The sequence below is a fragment of the Beauveria bassiana genome (genome assembly GCF_000280675.1).
Source record: "Beauveria bassiana ARSEF 2860 unplaced genomic scaffold BBA_S00002, whole genome shotgun sequence".
Lineage (NCBI taxonomy): Eukaryota > Fungi > Ascomycota > Sordariomycetes > Hypocreales > Cordycipitaceae > Beauveria > Beauveria bassiana.
The window spans coordinates 503,477-528,168 of NW_007930837.1; the positions used below are offsets into that span (position 1 = coordinate 503,477).

At 54.0% G+C, this 24,692-nt stretch overlaps 7 protein-coding genes across 7 annotated transcripts; 5 read left to right on the forward strand and 2 right to left on the reverse strand.

The window, feature by feature from the left end:
- Nucleotides 1-4,075: 4,075 nt before the first annotated feature.
- Nucleotides 4,076-5,163, forward strand: BBA_00831 (uncharacterized protein; the record flags this gene model as incomplete). Its single annotated transcript, XM_008595928.1, has 2 exons — nucleotides 4,076-4,171; nucleotides 5,077-5,163. The coding sequence occupies 2 exons, from the start codon at nucleotides 4,076-4,078 to the stop codon at nucleotides 5,161-5,163; spliced, it is 183 nt and encodes a 60-aa protein (XP_008594150.1).
- A 1,937-nt stretch (nucleotides 5,164-7,100) lies between these two features.
- On the forward strand, nucleotides 7,101-9,399 carry BBA_00832 (cyclin domain-containing protein; the record flags this gene model as incomplete). Its single annotated transcript, XM_008595929.1, has 4 exons — nucleotides 7,101-7,112; nucleotides 7,331-8,404; nucleotides 8,510-9,049; nucleotides 9,103-9,399. 4 exons carry the CDS (start codon nucleotides 7,101-7,103, stop codon nucleotides 9,397-9,399), a joined length of 1,923 nt encoding a protein of 640 aa, XP_008594151.1.
- Nucleotides 9,400-11,367: 1,968 nt separating this feature from the next.
- On the forward strand, nucleotides 11,368-13,714 carry BBA_00833 (putative mitochondrial carrier protein ARALAR1; the record flags this gene model as incomplete). Its single annotated transcript, XM_008595930.1, has 3 exons — nucleotides 11,368-11,556; nucleotides 11,749-12,939; nucleotides 12,989-13,714. 3 exons carry the CDS (start codon nucleotides 11,368-11,370, stop codon nucleotides 13,712-13,714), a joined length of 2,106 nt encoding a protein of 701 aa, XP_008594152.1.
- A 1,385-nt stretch (nucleotides 13,715-15,099) lies between these two features.
- On the reverse strand, nucleotides 15,100-15,753 carry BBA_00834 (uncharacterized protein; the record flags this gene model as incomplete). Its single annotated transcript, XM_008595931.1, has 1 exon — nucleotides 15,100-15,753. One exon carries the CDS (start codon nucleotides 15,751-15,753, stop codon nucleotides 15,100-15,102), a length of 654 nt encoding a protein of 217 aa, XP_008594153.1.
- Nucleotides 15,754-17,417: 1,664 nt separating this feature from the next.
- On the forward strand, nucleotides 17,418-19,025 carry BBA_00835 (uncharacterized protein; the record flags this gene model as incomplete). Its single annotated transcript, XM_008595932.1, has 1 exon — nucleotides 17,418-19,025. One exon carries the CDS (start codon nucleotides 17,418-17,420, stop codon nucleotides 19,023-19,025), a length of 1,608 nt encoding a protein of 535 aa, XP_008594154.1.
- A 1,238-nt stretch (nucleotides 19,026-20,263) lies between these two features.
- BBA_00836 (Cystinosin/ERS1p) lies at nucleotides 20,264-21,257 on the forward strand (the record flags this gene model as incomplete). The annotated part of the gene is made up of 2 exons (XM_008595933.1): nucleotides 20,264-20,435; nucleotides 20,536-21,257. The coding sequence occupies 2 exons, from the start codon at nucleotides 20,264-20,266 to the stop codon at nucleotides 21,255-21,257; spliced, it is 894 nt and encodes a 297-aa protein (XP_008594155.1).
- Nucleotides 21,258-21,481: 224 nt separating this feature from the next.
- BBA_00837 (leucyl-tRNA synthetase) lies at nucleotides 21,482-24,430 on the reverse strand (the record flags this gene model as incomplete). The annotated part of the gene is made up of 2 exons (XM_008595934.1): nucleotides 21,482-23,845; nucleotides 23,891-24,430. The coding sequence occupies 2 exons, from the start codon at nucleotides 24,428-24,430 to the stop codon at nucleotides 21,482-21,484; spliced, it is 2,904 nt and encodes a 967-aa protein (XP_008594156.1).
- Between the last annotated feature and the right edge of the window lie 262 nt (nucleotides 24,431-24,692).

A 24,692-nucleotide genomic window follows, 5' to 3' on the forward strand; every position in this document is an offset into this window, starting at 1 on the left:
AGACAACATCAGACGCGGAGAAGGGAGGAAGCTGGTCCTGAAGCTCCCTATACAGTGCCGCCCGTGCTAACGCATCTATACCAGCTGCATCGGCCCGCCATGGTCATCAGTCACTTGGAGCGGTGATGGCTGCATCGGCCCTGGAAACTGCGAGCATGAGGTACGAGGCAAGACAGTGGATATAGATAGTCCCATAGCCAGGCAGCGGCGGTGATGGCCATCTGCAGCCTTCCGCAGTTCGAGGGTGGACGGCTCGTGTGCCTGGGCAGTGGATAGAGCATGTAAAATAAGAGACTAAATGATGTCTGACTGCAATGGTGGAATAATATCGAGAATTAAGATGATGAAATCAACAGCAAGAAAGAAGGCAATTCGGTTGCTCCTACAAAGAGCGTGTCATATGCCCATCCTGGCTCCAACCTTGGCCCGCTTTGGCACACATTCTGGCCATTTCGCCAGCGCATAAGTAGGTAGGTAGGTAGGCACGATTCATTCGCTGGCGGCGATTTACTGCCAGACGCAAAAGGCATTTCCCCTATCGACCAAGATGAAAAGGGAGACTGGAATGCGCAATAGTCCAAAGGCCGAAACAAGACGATCACTTTGCCCTTATTCCTCAAACAGATTTCACGGGCGGCTAATTTGGTCCTTGAGGGGGGGCGGGCGGACGGTGGCAGGTGGGCAGGCGAGCAGCTATCTGATTGGCAAGCCGGCGCCGAAACAACCTCTGGTTATTTACCAGTAAATAATATTTCCTCACCTGAAATCATGGTTATGAGCACAGATACAGGATTACACTATTCAATACTTGGCTGATAGTGGCGGCACAGTGCTCAGCTGCCCCAGCTCAGATTCTTTGTTTTAGCGTGCACACAAGCATCACGCAACACCCGCAGGTTACAGGACATGATGTTTCTGATACAAGCCTGCACCCCGCGCAGGCGCGCGCTGCACCAACGAGAGGGTTCAAACAGGTTTGCAAGCTAGATATTTGCAAAGCTCTGTCCATCATTTACCTGTATGTATCCCACAGCGCTCCCACCCCATGCCCTGCGCCGTGCGTTTTCCCCAGGCGCTGCCAACTGCCGTCTACCGCACAAGCCCCGAGATCGATCTGCGCAGCCATCCGGGATGCTGTTGGAATTTACCTGCCTGCTGAGGGCAATTACCTGCAGGAGCTGCCAAAAGGAACCAAAAAAAAAAAAAAAAAAAAAAGGCAAGCGAGGCAGGCCGGTCGGCGAGCAGACACCCTTACTCCCTTGTCACATCCGTGGTTGGTGGAAGATCACTCGGTTCAACTTTTGGTGATGAAGACCTAGTCTGCTAGTTAGTTGGTTTACTGGCCTGGCTGGCGGAAAGACGACCAGCACGCGGTGTGCTCTGGCCCTTTTTTCTTTCCAACTTTTAAATCTGTGTAGTTTACGCAAACAGCCACTAATTGCCCTTTGTGCGTACAAATCTACCTGTACATTGGCCATGTTTATATCCTCTCTCGCTTCGCCGGCTCCGCGGAGGGCTCCCCAGATGGGCCGCATTTGGGTCGTAGTGGTGGTCACTGGTCAGCCACAAAGCCTTGGTTCGGAACCAAATGGTTTTGCAACCAGGGGGGGCGGGTTCCCAACATATATATGATGTACTCCGTATACATTGTACTATATAGATACTGTATCAATAGACCTTGCCAGAGTCTTATTAGACAGCAAGGGGCATATGGATGATGCGCCAACCTAGGCATGTCCGGCTCATCAACCCAAGACATGAGCAGCGTCTTCTCGCACAAAAGACAAGGGGCACCATGATGTCGCCGCTCGTGAATGGGCAGGTTGCACAAGAAAGAGACTGTCAAAGGCGGCTCTTTTCGAATGCGCGCCCCAAATCTGCGACATGGCCTGTAACCTGGCGTTTTCTTGCCGACGGGCCTCGCTCGGCATTTCTCAGGCTTCGATATCGCACGCTAAAATCACGAAAGAGTCAAAAAAACCCTCCAAGGCAGAATCAGCAGCAACAGCCAGAAACGAAAGGCTAATTATTACAAACTGTTTGGCGCCCAGCCCGTCATGCCACCAACGAAGCGAATGGCACTCGATGTGAATTGCGCACCAATCAACGCCGCTTGTTGAGGCTAGGCTGTTTGATAAAGAGTAAGAATTCCTAGGCGGCTGCCTGCATAGCAACCGTTTTTGAACCAGCGTTTCTGGTGAGCAACCTCGGGGTCCCTCCCCTGGACTGTTGTCTGCCACTGCGAGACGATATCGAACAGAGGGAATGACTAGTAGCCCTTGCCCAGATGGCCTCTTTTGCGACAAGGGGACCACATTGCTTGTGGCTTAATCCTAGCGAGCCCAGTTGTGGCGGTTAATGAAAAAACGTGCCAGCAAAGCAAAATCCTTTATCAGCACGGGGTTCCCATCCGGCTGCGCGTGGAGTTGCACAAAGGCTGGTGCTAAATAATGATTGCGTTTCAAGCACTTGATGATGCTCTCTGCCAGCCATTCGTCTTCGTTATTAGCATCACCCCGCCCTCGTGCTGTGATACACGGTACACGACAGCGCTACCATCTACTAGATATGCCATCTGGTGTTCTTTTCGTCTTTTTTTGTCCATGTACCGAGTACGACATGATGCGGTTCCGTCATGGACCGTCATGAGCACGTTGACTCTGGTTTAGTTTCTGGGGGCTGGTTTGGCGCTTTTCAATCAGAACTTCCAGACACTACTAGTTAAGGCTGTCTTTCTACCTGATCAACTTGCCTAACTATGCGCAATAGTTAGACCCATGGCTTCATCAACCCCGTCATAATCATCACCGTCTCAAATCACACAAACCGCTGCGGACCCTTGCATGCTGTCCTTGCCCCGCTCATCCTTGACCGCGATCTCTACAGACTATTGCAGACCACTTTTGCGACAGGGTCGGCTGCACCCTGTCAATCTTGGTTTGCGACGAGTCGCCTTCTCTCTTCTTTGCGTCGCGACACATTTCTACTCTTGACCACTTTCTTCTTTCTCGCTGCCCGACAATGTTCGTTTCTCGCTGCCCAGATGTCAACAACATGGAATTCAGATACTGCATTAGCTCGACAAGTCTGCCCAAGAGACCACTCCGTCTGTCCAACCATTGAACCTGTGGCTTCTCTCGCCCCGCCAAAAAGGGCTCCGGGGATGCAGTTTCCGCCCAATTAATGTAAATGGGGGCTTCTCGGCGGCGCCAGGAGGGCACTGGGCTTGACTTGGACTGCACCTTGGTCTGGTGGCTTCGTCACCGCTCTCGTCAAAATCCCCGCACGCTGCTGCTAACATTGAACAAGAACTGCGCCGTATGCACGCACTATTGCATGATTAGCCTCTTTACTTGCCCATGGGTCACGCTGCCTTTGGAAGTGGACTAGGCGGCTTTTTCTTCTTGTCTGCTCTTTTGTTTTCGCGATTTCAATTTGATCTATCCGGCACAGGTTGTGCGTTGTCAAAGGGGCCGCCACGCAGAAATTTAAGCTACCTGTAATATCCGGTGGAAATGAGAATCCAGGGTCACCAATATCGACAATAGCATTTCCCACCAGTGGGTGCAAATCAAACATATCGCCACCCGAATAATCAGCAGTACGAAGTAAATATTGAAACAGAGAGGCCCCCCCATACGCTGAGCTAGGACCAGTGAGCGCGCGCAGAATTGAATCTTGCTGGGCTCAACCTGAGGCTCGGTAGCCGCTCGAGGGACTGACCTTGTGTGCGCCGCGTTGCCTGCAAATGCTATCGCAATCTATGTAGAATCTTTGGCTATTATCATCGCAAATTGACATTGTTGCTAATATCGCGCGCGCACAAATTTCTGTGAGTCATCACTAGATAGTCAATCCGACCGACATCTCTCTGCTATGCATACCAAGAGTCGCCGGCCAGCAAAGCCATTGCGCGCGCGTGAAGCCGGCCACGAAAAGACCAAAAGGTTCATACTTCATTATTTGCGCCACGGCCCTTGCTCTGCCTTTTTAAGGTTTTCCGCCTCGCTGGCCAGTGTCGCGCCATGACACAGTTGGGTGGAGGGCCGCGACAGTGCAAACGGCCACTTGCGCAATGGCGTCGCCGGCGCGCGTGAACCTGGGCAGCAACAAGTTTTCTCCGTCGCGCACGGCGCAAAACGGCGCAAACATGGTCAATGAGCTGGTCAAGGTACAATTGGTAGTCTCGCGATAGCTTGCGATGCGATGCGACCAGCCGACGTTCCTCCCTGGCTGCCGGCGCAGATCTTGTCTCGGTCCATTGCGACGCAGCATCTGCGTTTGACTTGACCCCAGGCCAGAACTCTACCTACCGAATTGCTCTTCGTGTTCGCGCCGCACTACGCGCATACTTGAAAACGGGCGCAAACGGTTCTACGCAGGCTAGATGTAAATTCCAGTCGATAGAGGCGGTCTTTGCTCACTAGTACGTCTTGTGCGACGCAGCGCAACGTTGCGCAAACCCGTAGCCGCCCGGGGCTCAGTTTCCCAACATGGGGGGAAGGGCCCATCAAGGGACATGCGCGAACGGGCAAATGACAAACGGGCGATGAGCGCACGATAACGCGATGCTGGGAAGCCGTTGCAGACTGTAATCTCAGAGACACCCTATCACGGGGGATTCGTCGCGAGTGGTTCACAGAGGTTCTCGGGCTTTTCTTTGGTGAGATTGCGCGAGGCTGGGTATGTGAGTGTGTGGGCCACGGGTCAAGGTCACTACGTGGCGAATAAAAAGAGAACATTGAAGAAAGGCCCAGGGATCTTGACTCTTTGCGCAACGCCGAGACTGGCGAGCGATCCATTGGCCTTGAGTTTTTGGGCACGGAAACATACTATCGGATGACGTGGGAGTTAGGGACGGTGAGGCGGAGTCAAAGGTAAGAAGGAGGCTTTGTTGGCGGCTTCGACCCCTCCTCGCCGACGTCTGCCGGCGTCGGTAGGGGAGACGGCCAGCTTTGACCTCGAATGGCATGAACAGCTGGAAAGAGATAAAGAGGAGACACCTGTCTATCGTAGGTGTGCGCGGTTTCCTGTTTCCGACAGCTTTTACGATTGCGCAGAGTTGACGTAGGGTAGGCGCAAGATGAGAGGCTACACGACGAGCTCGATGAACGCGACATTGGTGATCCTGGCGCGCAGATGCGCAGCGCATGTTTCGCCTAATTATAGCTGATGTTCACAAAGCAAGATGACAGTGAAAGAGAAAATTAGCCTTCAGGTATGCTGTTGTCAGTAAATCCCTATGACGGCATGCGCGGAAGGGAAATTGATACACTCCACTTGCCGAGTTCTTGAAACGAGCCCTTTTGCTGTCCTCGGCGGCTAACGGGATGCGAGTGTTTCTCATGTCAGCTGCAGCACATCCATTGGCGCAGGTCATTGTGTACGAGTAAGCCAGTAAAAAGAAAGAAGAAAAGGTCAAAAACCTACCCATCCATCATTCTACGATGCGCGATGAAGGGGGTTTGTGCGCGCCGGCACATGCTTTTATGCATATGCTCTTTTCTCTCTGCCACCATCTGCTGCGGCCGCCCGCTCGAACATTTCACAGTGCGAATTCCGATTCGTTGCCAAAAGATCCGGGGCTCAGATCACGTGCGAGCGTGACTATTTGGTGTCGATGTGGGCCCAAGCCACGACGCGGGTGCGCAGAGGACAACTATAGCCACGCCAGCCGCACTACCATCTGAAATTATGCCCCGAAAGTCTTTGTGCTGATATCGCGGAATATGTAAATTTCTTAATCTGTATTGGACTAGATTGTATAGTGCTGGGTTGCTGCTGTGGCGCTTATACAACGAATATAGAACCGAATTGCTGCACGGGGGTAAGACGCGACGGGCCGCAGCACGACTCCCGATATGGACTAGCTTAGGCGTAGGTGTCGTTGTGCCGGCCACTACCGCTCTTGGCAGCCGTTTGTTTTGGCACATGGTTAGTCAGCCTCGGAAAATCGTCATCGCCGTGACGACCAGGTCCTGGTCGCCCTTTTTTTGCCTGGCGCGCGCTGGAGCCACAGCGAGATCCGTGCGTCGCATACCAGATGTTGTGCTGCTTCAGCTTCCCCAGGCAGAGAAAGGGTTGGAGCGAGCAAAAAATCCCGTGCAACCAAAGGAAGCCTTCAGCAACGCTTTCGCAGATGCTATTACTATTGGACGAGACGGTAGCGGACTCGTCTCTCACTCCTCTACGAAGCACCAAGCTGGCAGACTATCTCCCACTCACCCCGCCCACTCAATGGCTTGTCTGGCCCCGCTTGTACCTCTACACTGTATTTTGCTGCGCTAGGTACCTCGCGGATCCTCCGACTCGTAACATTTATTTAGGTACCTACTGGTAAACAAATAAACAACACAGCACTTGGCCGCTGTGTACATTACATGGGACCAGGAACATGTCATCTCGTACTTGTCCCTTTTTTGTATCAATACTCGGCTATTTACTGCTCTCCCTTTCTTTTCCTCTTTCCCCTTGCTTGGATAACAACCCGGTACCAAGTACCTTTTCTAATTTTGGCTCCGAACGCTGCTGCGTTGCCATTATTTTTCTTCTTCCTTGTCGTCTCGCGCATTCCCCAGTACATGCTCATCTTTGGTGTTGCTGGTGTAATCTCTTTGCCCCCCAGAGCTACCCAATCCGACTCATTGCGCGTCTGTCCCATTTCAACTTTTTGCATCAGCATCTATCATTTTCGTCTCTTCGTCTTATTTGGCTCCTTGCTTTTCTGCATTTGTCGCTCAGCTTCTCCTCGTATCGAAGCGACTGCGACTCTCTGTTTGGCGATCGATTCTTCTTTTTGGCTGTTTGTTCTCAGGCCGGCCCTCTTTTGCGTTGTCGCCGGAAGCTACGCCATCGTCTCAGAAATCTTGCGCTGGCCCAATTCGCGTCGAACGCTTCAACATCACAAAAGGAAACCACAGGAACGAGCAAAAGAGGAAATAGAAAAATACCGATGAAATAGAATCGCTCTTGCGATTCGTCAATTCCGCGAGACCGCCGGGACTCTCCCATCTCGCATCCGTTGGCGGCAATCGCAGCTCTGCCAGTTGAGACTGTTGTCCCAGAGCCGAAATCACACTGCCTGGCAGCTGCCAAACAACATGGACACTCGGGTGAGTTTGCTCCAAACGTGCTGTCCTCTCCCACCCAGCAATTTTTGCTTCCCACTTCTCGCCTCGCCATAGACGGCAATTGTTACCGTCTTTATTATTTCATTTTATTCCGACTTGTTCTTCCCGTTGCAGCTTTGTCTGCCTTGCTTCTTCGTTTATACCCCCTGTGCGAGCATATTGGTTGTGAGTACTAACAACATTGCCTTTACGATCCGTAGCAGCGTTTCCGACCCCTTGCTTCCGAGAAGAGCATTGCACCTAGCCTGCATCATCGTCACAAGTCTACCGGAAGTCTTGCCGGCATGGTGTCCGCCGCCACCGCTGGCTTTCGCGGCCCGGCCAAGCGCGCTGCCTTTGGCGATGTCACCAACAACATGTCTAGGCACTCTGCTGCCCACCATGACGCCAAAGCTGGCCTCAAGGCCCAGCCTGCTACGGTGTCGGTGCTCGGTCCCATAGGTTCGAATCTGAATAAGGAGAATACCGCTTACAGCAAGGAAACCTTGACTCGTGCAGCTCTGCGGCACGGTGCTCTTGGGAACAAACCCATCAAGCCGCTTTCTGAGAGTCAGTCAATCCAGGCACCAAAGCCTCCTCTTCACCAACATAAACCCCTTGCCCAGCAAGATCACACTGTAGCTTCGAACCTGCATCCTACACGAATCTCCAGGGAAAGCCAGGACCAGCTCTCTGCTCTTGAAGCCAACACATCACACGCTGCAAAGCAACCTCGACACTACAAGAGTCAGCCCCAGCTTAAGCCCCAGCAGCCCTCCTTGCGTAGAACGCAGAGCAAGTTTTTCGAAAGAATTGATTACGAGTCAACACATTTCGACATTCCGGAAGAACCTGAGCTTGCCAAGTTGCACGTTCCTGCCCTCGAACAAGCGAGCGGCCACACCGTCTATTTCGACACGGGCCCATACCACATTGATTCTGAGTCACAGCACCCATTGTACGCGGCTGAAGCAATGCCACTCGCGGCTAGCGGCTCTTCTCTAGCCGAGATTCGGCCCACCACGAGCCATTCGTTTAAAGAATCTTCATACCCTGCCCTCTCCGAGCCGGAGGAGTGGGACGAGGAAGAAGACGAAGAATACGACGACCAAGATCAAGCCTTCACCACTGCGCATAGTTTCCGATCAAGAGACTATACTACTGTTGGTGCCACAACGCTGCTCGCTCCCCGTCTGACGGCCCGTGTTCAACGGGAGCTGGAGGAGGCTAGACTTGAGGTGGAGGAATCGAGATTTACTGCCGATTTTGAAGAAGAAGCTTGGGACGTCAGCATGGTGGCAGAGTATGGTGACGAAATATTTGACTATCTGCACGAGCTCGAGGCAAGTAGATGTGACTAAACGGATCCAGAAGGGATGACTGAGCTAACCGCTTAGCAGATCAAGATGCTCCCCAACCCCCACTACATGGAGGTGCAAACAGAAATTCAATGGTCAATGCGATCGGTTTTGATGGACTGGCTGGTGCAAGTTCACAGCCGTTTTGCTCTCCTGCCCGAAACGTTATTTCTCACCGTCAACTACATTGACCGCTTTCTGTCATACAAGATCATCTCGGTCACGAAGTTGCAGCTGGTCGGCGCTACCGCGTTGCTCGTGGCATCCAAGTATGAGGAAATCAACTGCCCGTCTATGGATGAAATTGTCTTCATGGTCGACAATGGCTACTCCCCCGAGGAGATTCTCAAAGCTGAGCGCTTTATGCTCAGCATGCTCAACTTTGAGCTCGGCTGGCCCGGCCCAATGAGCTTCCTGCGCAGAGTCAGCAAGGCTGATGATTATGATTTGGACACGCGCACGCTGGCCAAGTACTTTCTTGAGCTCACAATCATGGATGAGCGCTTTGTAGCCTCACCACCCAGCTTTCTGGCAGCTGGTGCGCACTGCTTGTCGAGGTTAATTCTGAACAAGGGTGACTGGGTACGTGCGACACAGATGCAATCGCACTATGAGTTACTAACATAATTTGACAGACCAAGGCTCATGTCTACTTTTCAGGCTACACCTGGAGCCAGCTGAAGCCACTGGTAACGATGCTGATTGAATGCTGCGAGCACCCGCGTTTACATCATGCAGCAGTCTACGAAAAGTATCGCGAAAAGAGGTTCAAAGAGGCTGCAACGCTTGTGCAGCTCGCTCTGGATCGTGGGTTCACACTACCACAACACACTGCGCCTATGCGGGCGTTCAAATCTCAACCCGTGCAATCGCACGACACTATGGAGCATTTACAGTATACAAGCGGGTTTATACCGCCAATTGAGGGATAAAGGTTGTTTCGGTGTTCCGGATTCGGTCTGTTTTGTCTTTGACAATTTTTAGTGTAGTTTGTGTATCATGACTTGCATGAGGGCTCGCTTGCGAGATGGAAATTTCTCTAATGGCTCAAAATACTTAATTCGACGAGCATGTCTTATGAAAATAGATAAAAATGGCAACCTGGTATTGCATTCATACTTGTTTGTCTTTTGACGTTGTTCAATGTCGAGTATGTTTGTACCAAGCAGCGTGTTGCACTGGCAGTCGACGATAGACAGCAATGTATGCTTGAAGCTGTGCAGACTTTTTGGTTAGCCCTACCGCTTTGAGCCTTTTGATGGCGCCGATGGTCCAGGTAAGAAGAGAAGCGCGTTAGGCGGCGCAATTGCTGTTGTCTTGTAAACAGGTGCCCTGTCGAGACGCAGGCCTACTACTTACCTGCCTAGGTACAGGGCCCAGGCTACACACACGTATACTATTTAGCCGCCGGTTGGGTGTGACGTTGTGTGGTCCGACGTCGCATGCAGATGGGCTGCACGAGGCGCGCAGCGTTTGACGGACGAACCGCGTGGGATGTACTGTGGCTGCATAATGTATCTTTTTTTTCTACAAGGTGTTTTGTGTCGGTCTTTCCTTGGCGTCTTTGATACGCATTTTTGTTGTTATCTTTGTTCTTTCTTCGGTGCGCCACGCCCGCAGATACCCAAGAGCGTTGGAAATAAGCGGCTGATCTTATAGCCGGGTCCGCCGCCCGGTATTTTCCTAGGGAAAGGGTACGCGAAGGTGAGTGAGGTATCAATACCTCGGTGTGCGATAGTCACTCGGACGAACATTTTCTATGGTCGTGCGCGTGTGTGCTGATCATTACAGCTGCATCATTTCAAACAAAGATTTACCCAGAGCGAGGCCGCTCGCCCCGCGCCTACCGGAACCCGCCGTTTTGGCAACTTGTTCGGCGTGAACCTTTGTGGACAGCGCAGGTTCATTTTCGTGGCGGTTCGCGTGCGTGGGCCTGTGGCTAGTTGGTTCCGCAGGGCGGATGGCGGACAAGACGGAGTAAGGTGGCTGCTCAAGCCACAAGCTTGACACACCGAGGAGACCGTTTTTTTCTCACATTGTCCACCACGAGTGACGGGGTTCACTTTTTTCTTCTTCTCTTGTTGTATATGTGTCACAATGTTTGTTGCCAGCCCACCTCAGGAGGACCCTGCAAACAAGGCAATCGGTTCGACTTACGCAGGCTTATGCCGCCCCGTCCGACATTCTCTCGTAAGCCGTGGCCTGGGAGCTGGGCCGCGCTGTAGTGGGTGCTCCAGCGCCTGTAGTAAGAGGTAAAATAATAAGCGGGCTCTGTCCAGGTGTGGTTGGTCTTGTGATGGGGTACCTGCGAAGTACCTCTTGTTCAGGACACACTCGGTCGAAAGACATTGAGCGTTGCTGCGTGTAGGCACATGCCGCTGACGTTTTATGAAAGGGGGGTTTGGAGGGAGAGAAAGGAGGAGAGCCGAAGCCACTAAATAATCTTTAGGGTGCATTTCGGCATCACAGGGGGACCAAAGCGCCCCGACTAAAGCGAGGGCCCGGGTCCAGGTACCTGACAGATGGAAGGTTTAGAACAACGGGCCAGGCTTATTATGCATTCATTAGACGCAACACTACGAGGTACTTTCGCGGTACCTTTTGGCCAGCTCAGCCAGTCTCTTCCCGAGCCATTACCGGTCCGCCGCGCGCTCCGACTTGTCCCCGATTTTGGTACTCTGAATTTCTGTCCCCAAACGCCGTTTGAAGGTTGTTTCCTCTCCCCCAATTGACCAAACTTTTTTTTTGTTTGCTCAGCCAGATCTTCCACGCCCCCTTCCGATCTCTCTCTTCCTCCCCCGTCCCCTCCCGTCCGTACCCCGGATTTCCCTGGATTGCGATTTTTTTTTTATCCTTGTATCCTTACAACTCCTTTGGAATTGAGAGTCGGCACATCAGTCATGGCGAAAACGGCATCCGCAGTCAAGGAGGCTGTTAAGGAGACGGTCCTCGGCTCCGACGACGTCGCTGGACCGTCCTCCCAGAGCAAGGCGCGCTTTACGAAAAGGGCCGTCAAGGATGAGAATGGCGAGCTCTTCATGGGTCCGGACGAGTTCATCAATGCCGTGGCTCCTGAAAATGAGGACTTTGTAAGGCTTTCCTTGTTTTTCTCGTCACCGTCTTTTAGTCATTGCCCCGTTTGCTGTTGCGCGCAGGGAGTCGCGTGCACTCGGTGCTTCTACAGACGAAGAATTCGCGCAAGCGAGGAGAGGACACCGAAAAAAAAGAAAAGGATTTCCACGATTGAACACGTCTTGCTAACTGATCGTCTACCAACGTAGCACAAAATCCGTCGTGAACAGTACTTGATCCTGTTCCGCGTCGCCGACCGTCACGGCCAGGGCAGGGTCTCCCTTAGCGACTGGCACTTCTTTGAAAACATCCTTGCCAAACCGGACGCCGAGTACGAAATCGCCTTTCGCCTCTTTGACGTGGAGCGCACTGGCAACGTCAAATACGACGACTTTCGCCGCCTCTACGAGCTCAACAAGGGCCCCGAGAACATTCCCTTTGACTGGGACTGCGAATGGGCCAAGCTCTACATTGGCAGTCGCTCCAAACGCCACAACCTTGACTACCCCCAGTTCTCCCAAATGTTGCGCGGGCTCCAGGGCGAGCGCATCCGCCAGGCCTTTCAGCTCCTCGACAAGGACGGCGACGGCTACATTGAGCCCGACGAGTTTGAGCGCATCATCCTCGAGACCTCCAAGCACAAACTCTCCGACCACCTCCTCAACAACCTTCACACCCTCTGCAACATCTCCAAGGGCACCAAGATCTCCTACGCGAACGTCCGCGCCTTCCAGAACATGATTAAGGAGATGGATCTGGTCGAGCAGATTATCCGCCGCGCCGTCCGCGGTAGCTCCGACGGCAAGATTACTCGCACCGAGTTCCTTCACGAGGCCGCCAAGGTCACCCGCTTTTCCCTTTTCACCCCGATGGAGGCCGACATTCTGTTCCATTTTGCCAGCCTCGACGAGCCCTCGGGACGTCTCGGCCTGCGCGACTTTGCCAAGGTCCTTGACCCCTCGTGGAGGACCCCGGCCGAGTCGCTCGACGAGGCTTTGACGGCCATTGTCAAGGCCACCAAGCCCGCCGGTGGCAGTATCCTGCACAGCATCGCCCAGTCTGCCTACAACTTTGGTCTCGGCAGTTTGGCTGGTGCTTTTGGTGCCTTTATGGTCTACCCTATTGATCTGGTCAAGACCCGCCTGCAGAACCAGCGTGGTGCCCAGCCTGGCCAGCGTCTGTACAAGAACTCGATTGACTGCTTCCAAAAGGTCGTCAAGAATGAGGGCTTCCGTGGTCTCTACTCTGGTGTCCTACCCCAGCTGGTCGGTGTCGCTCCGGAAAAGGCCATCAAGCTGACTGTCAATGACCTCGTCCGCGGCCACTTTACCAACAAGAAGGGCGAAATCAACCTCTGGGCTGAGATCTTTGCTGGCGCCAGTGCTGGTGGTTGCCAAGTCGTAAGTAACAGAGGCTTGCTCCTCGTACAATTCTAGCTGACGCATCCAGGTCTTCACCAACCCTCTCGAAATCGTCAAGATTCGTCTGCAGGTCCAGGGCGAGGTCGCCAAGACTGTCGATGGCGCCCCCAAGCGCTCTGCCATGTGGATAGTTCGCAATCTCGGTCTCGTTGGCCTCTACAAGGGCGCCTCTGCCTGTCTGCTCCGCGATGTGCCCTTTTCCGCCATTTACTTCCCGACCTACAGCCACCTGAAGAAGGACTTTTTCGGTGAGAGCCCGACCCACAAGCTGAGCATCCTGCAGCTCCTCACCGCCGGTGCCATTGCCGGCATGCCCGCCGCCTACCTGACGACGCCCTGCGACGTCATCAAGACTCGTCTCCAGGTCGAAGCCCGCAAGGGCGAGGCCCAGTACACTGGCCTGCGCCACGCCGCCAAGACCATCTGGCAAGAGGAGGGCTTCAGGGCCTTCTTCAAGGGCGGCCCCGCGCGCATCTTCCGCTCGTCGCCTCAATTCGGTTTCACCCTCGCTGCCTACGAATTCCTACAAAACGTCCTGCCTATGCCCGGCGGCCAAAAGGCCGAGCTCCCTAAGATGACTGGCGGGCCGTCGGAAACGGCCCCCGTCCAGGACACGACTCCTTTTGGCCGCAGCCGCAACGCGCTCAAGATTATCCTCGATCTCGACGAGGACTTTGGCCGCGCCAAGCTTCCCAACGAGCAGGGCTGGAAGACTCTGCCTCGCGCAATCGGCGGTGGCGGCGCGTCTCAATGAATCCATTTCTTTTCACCCGAAAGGTACTTGATAGCAAAAAGACCTTGCTGTTTCTTTTTCTGCGCGACGGCAAGAAGAAAACTCATGGGATAGATGGTTGTGCAAAGAGATGAACTGGAGATTTGTTTCCTTTGTTTGGGCATTGATGATGCAAAGTATGGTCTTTTCTCTTCTTCTTTATATTTTTATCCTTGCATCATATCTGATTTTACAACGGCGTTTTTTTTTACTCGGACACAAAGAGGGCATTGCGGCGCACCCGATGTTTACAGTTCCCCCCCCGTACTCTCAGTCTCTCTTGTTGCGCGTTTCTTCCCTTGCTAGATTCTGCTAGGTTCTGTTTTTGCGCGCCTTTTTTTACCAATGCCCAAGCCACCGAGTCATGTACAACAAAAGAAGGAAAGCGACAAGAATTTTTGATAAATGGATATATCGGTAGACTGGCGAGAGAAGAACAAATCAGAGAATGGATAGAGAAAACAAACATATTACGAAATTGAGATGATGGAAGCTGGGTGACGGATTGTCTGCCAGTCGTGTAATTGCCAGATGGACAGTGGATTAATGTGAATTGTCTCTGATATAAATTATCTTCTACACTTGCTAGGCGAGTGACGACTCCTTTGCCTGAACCTATGTCGTTGATGAACGCCGCTTCTTGCCGATTGTCATGACCAGCGGGTACACCAACAATGTATATATCTATAAAGATCAGGTTCTGGGAGAATTTTGCGTTTGCTGCAGTCTGAATATGGGGACCCGTCAATTTACACTTGTTTAAGAAAGCTAAATGACTGATGAGCAAATTGTGACGACAATACACACCAATCTCTTCACTGAAAGGTTTCGAGAGAGCGAGACTATGCCCGTCTGGCGCTTCCCAGATCTGTGTGACTTCCCAAAACCCGGCGGCGCCGGCCCTGTTCCGCACGAGTCGTTGCGGCCCCGCGACGGAGAAGCCGCAAGAGGGCATAGCGTGCGAGCCGGCGTAGGCCGTTTGAGGAGTGTTCGTATCTGAGAAGCAGCTATCATGGACGCGGGGCTGGTGGAGGGAGGCGATGCGGGATAGTGGAAGGAGGCTTCCGGGAAGAAGATGGGGAGCTGGGTGTATGAGACAGAGGTATCCGTAGTAGAATCCTGGCCGTTTTGTTGTGTCCGTTTGCTGAGATCGCACATTCATATATTGACACCATTAGGCCCTATGTCGATTTTAGAGTGCATCCAAGTCATCCCTGTCATCAAGGCAAAGCGATACCGGTGAGTTCGTCTTCATCGATTCGGCGACGAGACTGGGCGACTGATGTGCACCCGGTGTTCTTTCACACGGGCCGAGAGCGACACGACATAGCGCTCGTTCCCAAGGCCCAATGGCACACTCCAGTCTCTCACCTCGCCATAATCACCCGACCAGCATCACCGTGTTCTTCCTCTGACTCCGCGAAAGGCATCGCCTTGGTGCCCGGTGGGCTCCGCATCAAGCGCGCTAGCCACTCGACGTACTTTTCGAAGCCCGTGGTGCTCCCGCAAATCGTGAGCCCCCGCACGCCACGCACGTCCTCGAGCGTGGCCAGGTTCTCCTTGCCGGCGCTGAGGAAGAAGGTCTGGACGACGCGGATGTGCAGCTCCTCGGCGCCGGCAAACGCGGCGGCGGCGCGGCGACGGTCAAACCCGGGGTCGCAATCGAGGCGCAGCGTCAGGTGGAAGCGGCGGATGCGCGGCAGCGGCGCGGCGGCGCAGACGGGCGTGTACCAGCGGCGCAGACGCGGAAAGTCGGCAAGCAGCGAGGGATGTGCGAGGAAAACGTTGTCGCCGTATAGCACGGCCGCGGCCTCGGCGTGGATCTGCTGGCTGGTGCGCAGGATGCCGGCGGAGACGCGGGGCTCGTCGATGTTGGTGGTGGTGGTGGCGGTGAGGGGTGGGAGGCGTAGGAGGTAGCCGTAGATTTGGAGACGCACCTCGGGGGGAAGCACCATGAAGCTGGTTCTGCGAGGCGGTGGTGGCGGTGAGGCGGCCGAGGGTGCCGAGGGGTCGGCCGGCATGGCGTCGGGCAGTGGAGTACTGCTGCGAGCAAAGGTGGCAGTAGGAAGATGCGGATTGACGACCATGTAATTAGTCTTTGTGTGGTCCTGGATCAATACCAAATCCGCTTTCACAGAGGACCCCTTCAAGGGATATATAAAATGCGAGGAGAAATGAAAGCAGAGCTCTGATAAGAGCCTTGTCGTCTTGCCTGACCATTTCCGAGCAGGATGACGCCACACACTTACTCGGGGCCAGAGGACGACGCACCACAATCACGACAAAGCCTCTCTTTGGAAATGTTTTGACCGTATCATCAAGAAAACCTGGACCTTGTCATTCCACTAATTACAGTTGGAGATGGGCAACCCCCCTTTTAAGAGAAAGAATACTCTAAATGCATGTTCCGAATCGCCGAAAGAGCGACGCCTGTTGAGGCAACCCCACTGTTTGTGTAAGTTCGATCGGGAGTAGATGGCGTGTTGCGCGTGCTTTCGGTGAGATGATGGTGGCGAGACGAGAAGCTTTTCGTTTGATTTGATGGCAAAGATGGCGGTGGATTGGAAAGGGCCGATTTGAGGGCGGTGCTGAGGTGAAATAGCCGGATGTTTGCGCAACGGGGAGAATTAAAAAAGACCATTCTCTTAAGGATGTTCTGAACAAGTAGACAAACTTGCAAAACGTAAACTGCAAATTGCTAAATGAAAAAATAATAAAAATAATAAAAAAATAAAATAAAAGAAAAACCAAGAAGTTAAACTACCTGGCATGGAGACATTGGCGACGTTAGTGCCAGCGGCGCACAGAGCCACAGCAACGGCAATCGTCGATTTCACACGATTCAACATCCATGCTCATCCGCAGGCCTCACGGCGATACGGTCGGAACCACCGAGATGATGGCTCATTGGAATTTTACTTTGACATTATGTCGCAGCTGGCACTGACAATGCTCTCGAGCCTGAGCTCGATGTTTACAGGGAAGCAGCACATGCGTCGCGAGGTACCTCCTAATACGTAGGCCGCTTTTACTATTACCAAGTATTATAGATGCTTATCAGAAGCCGAGGATTCGACGAGGTTTGGATCATGATATCAAGGCGCCCATCTTTTGAAATAATACTGACAAAACGATGACGCCAAGTGTTTTGGCGTCGCTGAGAGCGCATAAGTCAAAGCACGCCTGCATTATCGAGCACATGGATAATCTAAAAGAACAAGCTCATCCTCAGCTCTGGTAACATTTCATCCAGTGAATTTTCTTGCTTCACTGGAACTTCTTCACACCGGCCTTTGCGATGTTTTCATCTTCTTGAGGCTTATTATGGCTCTTAAACTCACAGTGGCTCGTCTCTTGCACTGGTACTATCAAGGAATCGTGGAGGCGACCGTTGGCGTGACCAATATTCACGGCTAGGCCGATCTGGAATGCAACCAGAGTTGGAGAAAACAAGCTGGTCCAATCTTGCGAGATAGATTAAATGCCCATCGTGGAATTGAGGCTGACAGCCCGGCTCCGCTGCGTCAGACTAGCCGCAACGCCTCGTTTTCTTGTCTTGTCTGGGCATCACCTCGGCAGAGCAAGCTTCCTCGCGAAATCGGGCTTTGGCCCAAAATGCCATTGTAACTGGTCTATGAAGCATTTCCGCTCATCAGAGAATGCACTCCATCAATTGCTGCTCAGAATGGATCGACTATCGCAGGAAATCATTGACCGCATCGCCGCGCTGCTTCCCGAGGAGAAGCTTGAGATGACCGGCCTCCCAGCGGCAGGCAATAGTACATCGGACACGAAGTCCAGCATGGCGAAGAAGCTAATGTGCAAGATGCGTCGTGGAAAGGACAGTTTCCAAACGCAGCAGCAAAGAAATGCGCTGTCCAAGCCCTCGACGCAGTGCTGGACTCGCGCGTCCGCCGCCACGATTTCTCTCCGATGGCAGCGTGCCATCGAGCCCATTGTCTACGCCAACTTGCATCTCGGCTATTCCGGCCTTGCAAATCTCCGATCCGCGCTGCAGAGCCGTCCCGAGCGCCGCGCCTACCTGCGGTCGCTCACCGTCGTCCTCGCCCTCACACACGAGCATTGGACTGGTCTCGGCGTCCGCCAGAACGCCCTGCAGCCTCTGTTTGATGCTCTCGGTGGCGGCGGCGAGGACCGAAATGCCGCGGTGGTGGATCTGACGCTGCGATTTCGAGCCGGGCATCCGGACCTACGGCACCGCACGTGCCAAGGCATCGTCTTTGACTGCCACCACCCCGGCAAGCCCCTGCTGGGCGCGATGCCGTGTGTCGGCACGCTAGATTTCACGCCGGCGCGGCCGACGACGGAAAAGAAGCGGCGCAACGTGCTGCAACTACATCTCACCGAGCAGGCGCAGTTGGTGGCGCGCTGCCCCAACCTACAGGCCGTGTTGTGGCACTACGCAGAGGAGCAGATTGCGTCACAGGCCGTCCGGGACGCAGCGCGCGACGCCTTTGCCGATTGTTTGGCTGACCAGCTCGCCCCAAGACGGCGCATCACAAAGGTGAGTCTGACGCTGCGAATCGGGCGGCTGGGCTTGTGCATCTGCGCGCCGAGTGGCGTCGGTGCCAACAGCTACGAGGACCTTTACAAGAAGCTGCGCGCGGCGACGACGCATGCCACAGAATTTTGCTACGCCGGCGTCGTGGGGCCGTCGCTTCTGCACGAGGATGGCGATGCGGGATGCTGGCTGGCACTGCGGAACCTGACTGTCGGCATGGCGCTGCTCACGCCCGCTGGGCAGTTTTACTTTGGAGGCGACGCCGCGTTACCCCCCATCGACCTCGACACGCCGCTGGGATGGCGCGTGGCGCGACACGACGGCGAGCGCTCCCCGGGCCGGCCGTTGTTGTTTCGCGAGGCAACGACGACGACGACGACGACGATGCCGGACGAGGCGACCATGGGCCCGCTGCTGAGCGCGTTTGCGCAGCTGCTCGCGCGGCTGCCGGTGCTGGAGACGGCGAATCTTCTGGCGCGGTGCGGCGGTGGCGCAGAGGAGGAGGAGGAGGAGGAGGAGGAGGAGGAGGAGGAGGAGGAGGAGGAGGCGGTGTCGTGGGCGGTGTGCTACTGTGCGCCGGGCAGGACGAGCGCGTGGGTGGGCAGTAGTGGGATGGATATGGAGAGGCCCCGGGTCTGGTTCGTAACCGGGCGATGGAGACCTGGCGACGGTCTTGTGCGGGCGTTTCGCAGAGCGGGTGAGGGAGCGGGACATGGGGATAGGGCTTCCGTGATATATCGGTCTGCTGGAGATGCCTCGGTCTGTATATAGAGTTTCAAGTATCAACAGAACTCAGTTGTCCCTCGTTTGCATCTTGCATGCTTTGACACATTGCCATCTGCAGGCGTACCAAGTTTATCTCATTTAACCGACTATGCATTTTTTATAAGAAATTTCATCTCTTATTAGAGAAATGTCGTTTCCCAGAATCTGAACATCACGCTACAGACCCTGCGCTAGCTATAAGACTGCAAATAAGTCAAGCGCAAACAAGGCAGAGTGCCCTAGTGGTTAAGGAATACTTGACATCAGATGGTTTAGGCCGCGCAGGTTCGAGTCCTGTCTCCGTCGTATAGGCGGAGTGTCCGAGTGGTTAAGGAGTCTGACTCGAACGTTTCCTGCTCTGTCCTTATTTTCTTTTTTTCTTTTCAATATTTTTTTTGGTCTCGTTTTCGGGACGGGCATATTGTGTTATTTTGCCATGCTCATGGATATTTACTGTACGGGAACAACGAAAAGTTGTGTAGTGTGGCGGGGATGTGGCGCCCATACTACATGTACATGCGCCAAAGAATCCGGGGTACATCTGGACGATGCCGTGGAGGGGCAAACATGACCATGACGATCATGTACTAGGTGTCAACATCAAACTTATCTGGCAGACTCGAAATGCCTTTTTCTTCTTTTATGTTTGCGCTGCTTGAATGCATGCAAAACTAGACTCCATCTCAGACAGCCGCTTTCAATTTCTGTACTCCGTGCAAGTATCGGTGACGTGGCGTCTCAGTCGGGCTGAAACCGACATTCCAGTCTGATTCGAATAATTTGTACCGGTAACGTTTGTGAAAATGTCCCCAGAATATGACTCGGCGCTCGACGTACTGGGCTAGGCTAATAAGAGGTTCTTCTTATTAGCAACTCGAGCATCATCCGCCGAGTTGTTGTGTGCGCCACATCAGGCGGAAGCGCTCCCGTCATTTCGTCACCGAATCGCGACACCAAGCCCGCATGACCCTCCCAAGACATTCAACAATTCTTCACTTTGACCACGGCCCGATTCGAGACCACCACGCTCCCTTTTCTTCAATTTATACGCGCGCTTCCTCGTCGCACTGACGCTCCTTTGAGTGCCTTTTCCTATTTTATAATTTTGTTAAAAAGACTTTGTTCGGCGCCCGCCGCTCCAAAGTACAGGCAGGCAGGCCTGGCGCGCAGACTTGTCGCAGCTCGTCATCGCTTTGCTCACGAGACCGACTTCGCTGCCCCCCCCCCGTCCTTCGCCCGCAACCATGACTAGTACGGACGACAGCGGCGGCGGATTTCTGCCCTTTATATCAGCCAGCTTTGGCTGGATCTACTTTACCCTCTGGAGCCTCTCATTTTACCCGCAGGCGCTGCTCAATTTCCGGCGGCGCTCGACGACGGGCACCACGGTCGACTTTCCCTGGCTTAACGTCCTCGGTATGCAGAAAGCCCCTGCTCCCCCTCCCGGGGCTCTTTCGCTTTGCCCCCAAATCACACTCAACTGCTTCTGATGCTAATTTCGTCTCTCACCCCCCAGGCTTCTCCGCCTATTCTGCGTCCAACATCGCCCTGTACTACTCCCCCGCCGTCCGCCGCCAGTATGCCGCGCGCAACAGCGGTCTCACCCCGACTGTACAGTTCAACGACGTCGTCTTTGCCCTGCACGGCCTCGTCCTCTCCGCCATCACCGCCTCGCAGTACCTCGTCGGCGGCTCCCTCTGGCGCTTCCCCCGCACCACCCACCACCACCACAACAACAACGTGAACCCGGGCGCGCGACCCAGTCGCCTCGCCCTCGGGCTGACTGCCGGCGCATTCGTCGGCGTCGGCGCCACGGCTCTGCTCGTTCTCGGTGCGCGGTCCGGCGGCCGCGACGTCGATCCCGAGGTGGACTGGTGCGACCTCGATGTCGTCTACGCGCTCGGCTACGTCAAGATCGCGGTCACACTGGTCAAGTACACGCCGCAGCTGCTGACGAATATCCGAAATCAGAGCACAGAGGGCTGGAGCATCTGGCAGATATTGCTGGACATTACCGGCGGTTTGCTGAGCATCGCGCAGCAGGGCATCGACAGCTACCTCCAGCACGACTGGAGCGGCATTACGAGCAACCCGGTCAAGTTTGGCCTCGGCCAGATTAGCATCTTCTTTGATTTGCTGTTTATTCTGCAGCATTATGTTTTATATCGCAAGAAGGGGGCCGATGGAACGGAGACGGAGCGGCTGCTACCGCCAGGCGAGGAGAGACGTCTCGACTAAATGGTCCTTGAAATGGACCATGATTTTACAGTGATAGAATATTGTACATACATGCCAAAAAGACTTCTTTCATAATGAGTCACTGATATAGACACATTGGAACGAGATGGACACGTCTCTTGCTAGCCTTGTAGTGCTTCTAATTGATTCTATAATGCACGATGCTTACATGCTCTCTATGCCACGTTGCGTCCGACTAATAATACATGACAAAATACATGCTGTTACATGACAAAGTTAATCAGCGCCCCATTTGAGACGGCAATCGCCCGCTTTGCCTTGCTGATATCGTATTGGCCTCGACCAAATTTTGCTCGTCCTTCCTCCGTAGCCAGGATCTGCTCCACCATCCAGTCCTTGAGCGCATCACCGGCAAGACCACCTTCGGGTGCCGGCAGCTCCAGGTTGCCGCGTACCTTGCCGTTCACTTGAATCACACTCGTCTGAGACTGGGGCTTCAGAATTTCCAACGACCCGTCCATCTTGGGAAAGCTCGCCGACTTAAACAACGACCCAGCGGAAGGATGAAGAACGCTCCAGCATTCTTCCGCGACGGCTGGAACGACGGGCGCCATGAGTCTTGTCATGGTATCGGCCACATGCCACTTGATCATGGCACTGGCGTCCTTGGCGCCGACGAGCGCGTTTGTGAGCGTCATCAGGTCCGACACAATAACATTCAGCGCGTACACCTGGTCGTATGCGCGGGTAATGTTGCCGATGATGCGCTGCGTCTCACGCCAGAGAAGAATGTCATTACTTAGCTGCTTCGCATCCGCTTTGCTCATGTTGCCAACTTTAGCCTGCTTGGCTTGCAGATAGTCCAAAGCAGTCTCGGTCGACGCAGCAGTAGCAGCTCCGACTTTGACCACAGCGTCGTGCAGCCGCTGCAGCCAGCGCGTAACGCCCGAAATTTTGGAATCATCCCACTTGAGCTCATCTGCTACCGGAGCCTGGAACAGCATATGCGCTCGTGTGGCGTCGGCGCCATACTTGGCGATGAACTTGGTCGGGTCCACGCCGTTGTGCTTGGATTTCGACATCTTCTCGTAGCGCACCTCGGCGGGGCTGCCAGTGGCTACTATTTTGGGCTCAGTTGCATCGCTCAGATCAATCTCGTTTGGCTTCAGAAATTTACCATTGGCTGGGTCAACAAATGTCTTGCCATGAACCATGCCCTGTGTAATCAAGCGCTTGAACGGCTCTGCGCTACCGGCAGTCTCATCAGTGTATTGAGGCATCAACGATGTGCCAGCCAAAAACTTGAAAATGAAGCGCGAATATAGGAGATGCAGAATCGCGTGCTCAACGCCCCCGATATAAACATCAACGGGTAGGGCCTTGGTCGACTCGGGCGAGAAGAGCTCCTTGCTGTTGTGAGGATCGGCGAAGCGTGCAAAATACCAACTCGAGTCCACAAACGTGTCCATGGTGTCTGTATCACGACGCGCAGGTCCCTTGCACTTGGGGCATTCGGTGTTGACAAAGTCAGGGGATGTCTCCAGCGCATTACCGGCCTTGCCAGCCTGCCAGTGCTGTTCCACATCAGGAAGCTTCACAGGGAGGGCTTCTTCTGGTACAGGTACGCTGCCACAGCTGTCGCAATGAATGATGGGAATGGGTGGCCCCCAGTACCTCTGCCGACTGATCAACCAGTCACGAAGACGCCATTTCTCCACAGGGCTGGCCAGGTCGGCCGCTTTCAGCATGTTGACCATAATCTCACCAGCGTGTTTGGAGTGCTTGCCCTTGAAGAGTCCGCTATGCTCTGTCATGAAGCCGTGCTCCACGTAAGGCTCGGTCGGAATGACGGCTGTAGACTCATCAGGCGATTCTGTGATTACATACCGGACAGGCTGTTCGCTGTTGTGCGTCTTCCAAAAAGTGTGATCTCGAACATCATGACCCGGAACGCCCATGACTGCGCCCTCGCCGTAATCACCAAGCACATATGGCGCAACAAAAACTGGCAGAGACGCCTTAGTAGCATCAGGGGTATCGTCGTGATATGCAAGAGGGTTAATGACGCGAAATTGTGGCAAGAGATAGCCCACTTTGGAGTCTGATGGCAGGCCAGGGAGGGTATCCAGGAACGCGCGCAGCTCAGGATCTGCCCCAGCAAGTTGCTGGACTACAGGGTGAGAGGCCGCAAGGGCGACGTATTGCACACCAAAGAGAGTGTCTGGGCGTGTGGTGAATACCTCAATAGCAGAGCCCATGTCATGACCCATGGCCATGACTGGGAACTTGATGAGGGCTCCAGTAGATTTGCCGAGCCAGTTGCGCTGCTGTGCGAGGACATGCTCTGGCCATGCATCGTCTTTGGCAAGCGTATCTAGTCCACGCAGAAGATCCTCGCGATAGTCTGAGATGCGAAGGAACCACTGTTTGAGGAGCTTCTTTTCTACCTTGGCACCAGAGCGCCAAGAGAAACCATTGGCGTCAACTTGCTCATTGGCCAAGACTGTTTTATCAACTGGGTCATAGTTGACTTCGGCTTCGGCTTGGTAGGCAAGGCCCTTTTCGTAGAGCATAAGGAAGAGCTTCTGAGTGTGCTTGTAAAAGTCGGGGTCGCAAGAAGCTAACTCCTATATGGTGTTAGACGAGTATCGACAGCATTGAGGAGGACTCACGTTGCTCCAGTCCCAGCTGCCATTCATGACCCCGAGTTGCTCCTTCATTTTGGCAATGTTGTTTTCGGTCCAGCCGGCTGGGGGAACGCCGCGCTCCAGGGCAGCGTTTTCAGCTGGAAGACCAAAGGCGTCCCAGCCCATGGGCAGCAGCACATCGTAGCCTTGCAAACCATGATATCGTGCGACGACATCGGCAATTGCATACACTCGCAGGTGACCGAGATGTAGAGCCCCCGAGGGGTAAGGGAACATGGGAAGAACATATTTGGTATTAGTCGAACTCTGGATACGGTCTTTCTGGGTGGGTTCATTGGCGGCAATATTTTGCCAGTTCTTGCGCCAATTCGCGTCAATCGAGGTGAGATTTAGGCTATAACACCGCCGCAGCTGGGGAATCGCGCCGAAATGAGAGGTCGTGGTGGCGCTCGATCGGTTGTTGAATAGTATTGACTGGTGAGAGGCGCCAGAAGACACAACGCGAGATCGGAGCAGGACAGCTGCACGCGCAGGAAGCTGCCTTTTGTAGAGGACCTGCATCATGATGTGACCATGATGCGCTCGTATACGATTAGATATTATACGCCTTTTCAAGTTGCGATATGATGGTGGTGACAGCAACGAAGTTTGCCCGTTGTAAAAAGTTGGAGCTCTCTTGACTCTATTGCTAGTGTGGCTGAAGGGTTGCCAACTTTCAAGGGTGGTGCGATGGTTTAGTTAGCGGCTGGTGGTTCTGTGGCGCAGGGATCTAGCAGCGCGTGACCGCTAAAGAGTGCCGTCGTTCCGCACTCCGGCACCGCTCAGG